General features: G+C 37.4%; 1 protein-coding gene across 1 annotated transcript in view; it reads left to right on the plus strand.

The window, feature by feature from the left end:
• LOC106560676 (protein unc-119 homolog A) overlaps positions 1-1,686 on the plus strand; it is a 56,509-nt gene extending 54,823 nt beyond the window's left edge. The window contains exon 5 of the mRNA XM_014123782.3: positions 1,082-1,686. Within this exon, the coding sequence (XP_013979257.1) occupies positions 1,082-1,194 (113 nt within the window). The 3' untranslated portion in view covers positions 1,195-1,686. The remainder of the gene's footprint in view (positions 1-1,081) is intronic.
• The last annotated feature ends 4,314 nt before the right edge of the window (positions 1,687-6,000 follow it).

Consider the following 6,000-nt stretch of genomic DNA (forward strand, 5'->3'; position numbering starts at 1 on the left):
CGTTTATTGTGAGTAATTTAGTAAATTGTTAGCAAATTCCCCGGAAGTTTGCGGGGGGTATGCTAGTTCTGAACGTCACATGCTAATGTAAAAAGCTGTTTTTTGATATAAATATGAACTTGATTGAACAAAACATGCATGTATTGTATAACATAATGTCCTAGGTGTGTCATCTGATGAAGATCATCAAAGGTTAGTGCTGCATTTAGCTGTCTTCTGGGTTTTTGTGACATTATATGCTAGCTTAAAAAATGGGTGTCTGATTATTTCTGGCTGGGTACTCTGCTGACATAATCTAATGTTTTGCTTTCGCTGTAAAGCCTTTTTGAAATCGGACAGTGTGGTTAGATAAAGGAGAGTCTTGTCTTTAAAATGCTGTGAAATAGTCATATGTTTGAACATTTTTAGTTTTTGTATTTTTTAGGAATTTGTAATTCGCGCCACGCCTATCATTGGATATTGGAGCAGGTGTTCCGCTAGCGGAACGTCTAGATGTAAGAGGTTAACAATGTCTACACTGTATTTCTGATCAACTTGATGTTATTTTAATGGACAAAACAATGTATTTTCTTTTAAAATCAAGGACATTTCTAAATGACCCCAATCTTTTGAGCGGTAGTGTATGTATGAGTACATGTGTGAATGTTTATTTGTGTGTGTAGTGTATTTGAACGGTAGTGTATTTAAGTACAGTTAATAAAGTGAAAAGGTGTTATTCTTATTCTATAATGAAATACTGACTTATGTGAAAAATCATTCACACTTCAAAGAGAAAAGTTCATCATTTATGTAATGCTCCATGTTGTTAGTGTTTTTTAGGTCAGTGTGTTATGAGTGACAATGTATGCTTTCTGAGTGAGAATTGTTGCCAGTGTTATGGTCGAACGAGCTTATTTTGAGACGTACAGTATGAAGTGTTTTTTTGGTTTGAGTGAGTTTTGGAGGTGAGATTAATTGTTTTGCGTGTAATGCAGACTGTGTGAAGAGTTTTGAAAAAGTGCCTTCAGTATTGACCGATGCTTGTTAGCAATTGAAAAAACCGAATATATATAATGTGTTGTGTCTCTGTCGCTCCCTGCAGTGCGAGAGATGATCCTGCACCCGTACAAGACACAGTCCGACAGTTTCTACTTTGTGGACAACAAGCTGGTGATGCACAACAAGGCAGACTACTCCTACAGTGGCGGCCCATAGAGGATAGAGGACCAACCAGGCTCCTGCAGACAGACAGACAGACAGAGGGACCATGTTACTCAGTGGCACTGTTAAAAACCCACTGATCCCATGCTCTCATCCTCCCTCTCAGCCCTATGGAAAAGCTACAGAAACACCCCTGAACAGACCCAACTCAGTTGCTGTGTGTGTGTGTGTGTGTGTGTGTGTGTGTGTGTGTGTGTGTGTGTGTGTGTGTGTGTGTAGCTTGTCTGTCAGAGCCTGGGAACACATGCACCAACACACACAAACACACACAAAGCGACAGAGGCAATAAGACCAGCAAGTTTCTGTATAGGACCAGTAGAGGCTAGAGAAGAAACGTGTAAATAAAACGTCTCTGTATATTTATTCTGTGGGTGTGTGTACAAGACTGTATGTTTGTTATGACTGTGTGTGCGTGCGCATGCATATATGTGTCTGTTAGTGTGTACAACATGTGAGTCTAAAACTTAATAAAATTAGTTAACTGATTTTGAAAAGTTTTTCAGTTATACTCTTCGTCCATCACAATAACTCAGTTTTACTGCATAATATCATATGACTGGTATATATACATAGATTTGACATCACATATCATGGTAAATCACAGGTAAATATACATGTACATTTCACTTTATATTTTATGTTTATCAACAATAGGGAATTTTTATGGAACTTTATGGACAGAGGACTTTCCAAATACAGTTAAAACTAGGTAATTTGGTGCCTTCAGAAAGTATTCACAACCCTTGACCTTTTCCACATTTTGTTGTGTTACAGCCTAAATTTTAAATTGATTAAATTTAGATTTTGTGTCACTGGCCCACACACAATACCCCATAATGTCAAAGTGGAATTGTTTTTTTTGAGATTTTTACAAATGAATAACTCTTTTGTTATGGCAAGCCCAAATATGTTCAGGAGTAAAACATGTCTTAACAAGTCACATAAGTTGCATGGACTCTTTGTGCAATAATGTTTAACATGATTTTTTAATGACTACCTCATCTCTGTATCCCACACATACAATTATCTGTAAGGTCCCTCAGTCAAGCAGTGAATTTCAACCACAAAGACCAGGGACGTTTTCCAATGCCTTGCAAATAAGGGCGCCTATTGGTAGATGGATAAAAAATACAAAAAGCAGATATTGAATATTCATTTGAACATGGTGAAGTTATTAATTACACTTCAGATGGTGTATTTTTTAACCTTTATTTAACTAGGCAAGTCAGTTAAGAACAAATTATTATTTTCAATGACAGCCTAGGAACAATGGGTAAACTGACTTGTTCAGGTGCAGAATGACAGATTTTTTATATTTTTTTTACCTTGTCAGCTTGGTGATTTGATCTTGAAATCTTTCGGATGTTAGTCCAACACTCTAACCACTAGGCTACCTGCCACCCTGCCCCATGTATCAATACACCCAGACACTACAAAGATACAGACTTCCTTCCTAACTCAGTTGCCGGAGAGGATAGAAACCGCTCCGGGATTTCCCCATGAGGCCAATGGTGACTTTAAAACAGTTACAGTTAATGGCTGTGAAAGGAGAAAATGGAGGATAGATCAACAACATTGTAGTTACTCCACAATACTAAACTAATTGACAGAGTGAAAAGAAGGATGCCTGTACAGAATATAAATATTCCAAAAGATTAATCTTGTTTGCAACAAGGCACTAAAGTAATTCTGCAAAAAAATGTGGCAACGCAATTAACTTTTTGTCATGAATACAAAGCATTATGTTTGGGGCAAATTCAATACAACACATTACTGAGTACCACTCTCCATATTTTCAAGCATAGTGGTGGCTGTATCATGTTATGGGTATACTTGTAATCATTAAGGACTGGGGAGTTTTTCAGGATTAAAAAGAACAGTCAAAATCCTAGAGGAAAACCTGTTTCGGTCTGCTTTCCTCCAGACACAGGGAGATGAATTCACCTTTCAGCAGGACAATAACCTAAAACACAAGGCAAAATATACACTTAAGTTGCTTACCAAGACGACATTGAATGTTTCAGAGTGGCCTAGTTATATTTTTGACTTAAATCGACTTGAAAATCTATGGCAAGACTTGAAAATGCCTATGTAACAATGACCATCAACCAACTTGACAGAGTTTGAAGAATTTGTGCAATATTGTACAATCGAGGTGTGCAGAGCTCTTAGAGACTTAACTAAAAAGATACAGCTGTAATCACTGCCAAAGGTGATTCTAACATGTATTGACTAAGTGGTGTGAATACTTATGTAAATTAGATATTTCTGTTTTTCTTTTTCAATAAATTTGCAAACATTTCTAAAAACATGTTTTCCCTTCGTCATTATAGGGTATTGTGTGTAGATGGGTGAGAGAAAAAAATATTGAATCCATTTTGAATTCAGGCTGAAACTCAGCAAAATGTGAAATAAGACAAGGGGTATGAAAACTTTCTGAAGTCACTATATAAGATAGCCAATAGATTGGTAGTGTATCCATTCAAAACAAAATTATTATATTTACCATATGTACAGTACCAGCCAAAAGTGTGGACACACCAACTCATTCCAGGGTTTTCCTATATTTTTACTATTTTCTACATTGTAGAATATTAGCGAAGACATCAAGATTATTAATAACACATATCTTTATTTTTACTATTTTCTACATTGTAGAATAATAGTGAAGACATAAACTATGAAATAAAACTTACGGAATCATGTAGTAACTAAGTGTTAAACAAATCAAATGCATTTTATATTTGAGATTGTTCAAAGTAGCCACCCTTTGCCTTAATGACAGCTTTGCATACTTTTGGCATTCTCTCAAACAGCTTCATGAGGTAGTGACCTGGAATGCATTTAAATTAACAGGTGTGCATTGTTAAAGCTCATTGGTGGAATTTTGTGTTGTGTTGTGACAAGGTATGGGTGGTATACAGAAGATAGCCCTATTTGGTAAAAGACCAAGTCCATATTATGGAAAGAACAGCTCAAATAAACAAAGAGAACTGACAGTCCATCATTACTTCAAGACATTACTTTCAGTCAATGTGGAAAATAACTTTGAAAGTTTCTTCAAATGCAGTTACAAAAACCATCAAGTGCTATGATGAAATTGGCTCTCATGATGACCGCCACAGGAAAGGAAGACCCAGAGTTACCTTTTCTGTAGAGGATAAGTTCATTAGAGATACCAGCCTCAGAAATTGCAGCCCAAATAAAAGCTTCACAGAGTTCAAGTAACAGACACATCTCAACATCAACTATTCAGAGGAGACTGCGTGAATCAGGCCTTCATGGTCAAATTGCTGCAAAGAAACCACTACTAAAGGATACCAATAAGAAGAAGAGACTTGCTTGCGCCAAGGAACACGAGCAATGGACATTAGACCGATGGAAATCTGTCCTTTGGTCTGATGAGTCCAAATTTGAGATTTTTGGTTCCAACCGCCATGTTTTTGTGAGACGCAGAGTAGGTGAACAGATTATCACTGCATGTGTGGTTCCCACCGTGAAGCATGGAGGAGGAAGTGTGATGGTGTGGGGGTGCTTTGCTGTTGACACTGTCTGTGATTTATATAGAATTCAAGGCACACTTAACCAGCATGGCTACCACAACATTCTTCAGCGATACACCATCCCATCTGGTTTGCGCTTAGTGGGACTATCATTTGTTTTCAACACAACAATGACCCAACACACCTACAGGCTTTGTACGGTCTATTTGACCAAGAAGGAGAGAGATTGAGTGCTGCATCAGATGACCTGGCCTCCACAATCACCCGACCTCAAAACAAATGAGATGGTTTGGGATGAGTTGGACCGCAGAGTGAAGGAATAGTAGCCAACAAGTGCTCAGCATATGTGGGACCCCCTTCAAGACTGTTGGAAAAGCATTTCAGGTGATGCTGGTTGAGAGAATGCCAAGAGTGTGCAAAGCTGTCATCAAGGTAAAGGGTGGCTACTTTGAAGAATCTAAAATCTAAAATATATTTTGATTTGTTTAACACTTTTGTAGTTACAACATGATTCCATACGTTTTATTTCATAGTTTATGTCTTCACTACTAATCTACAATGTAGAAAATAGTAAAAATTAAGAAAAATCCTTGAATGAGTAGGTGTGTCCAAACTTTTGACTGGTACAGTATATCAAGTATTTTGCACTGTTCCTTAGCAATCATTTAAAGCACAACACCTTAGTTTAACCATTGTCATCATGGGAGAAAAACTAACATTTTACAATGTTACCATACCAGCAGACCTGTCCAGTCAGTCTTTGTTTTCACACAACATTTGTGTTAGGTTCTGTAAATGTTACAACTGTGTTATTATCAGCACTATGAAATTGCGGCTAGTTCAGGGCTTCAGGGTTTTTCTTTCAGGTAATTTAGAAAATCATTTTGAGAATGTTCAGACGTTTCTTTGTTATGAAACGTATTGCAAAAGGATTCATATGTAGCAAATATTTTGGATACTTTTCTCCCTCTTTCTTTCTCTTTCATTCTTTGCACGTCTGTATTATCTGAGTTCCTCTTACTCTCTTTTTTGTCTTTCCCACATCTCTCCATTCCTCCTCTCTCTCTCTGCCTGTCCCTCTTTCTCTGCCTCTCCCTCCCTCTCACTCTCTCCCACTGTCCCGACACATCCATCTCGGTCTCTAACTTTTACCTCCTCTCTTTCTATCAGAAACACATTCCAATGTGTTAAGCAGCATACAGGTGTCATGTTCCCCAGTAAGATAAAATGGATGAACTGGAATGACCATGTTAGTCAAACAAGTTCAACAGATTTTATGATTCATTCATGTAACATG

The sequence above is a fragment of the Salmo salar genome, chromosome 10 (genome assembly GCF_965601325.2).
Source record: "Salmo salar chromosome 10, fSalSal1, whole genome shotgun sequence".
NCBI lineage: Eukaryota > Metazoa > Chordata > Actinopteri > Salmoniformes > Salmonidae > Salmo > Salmo salar.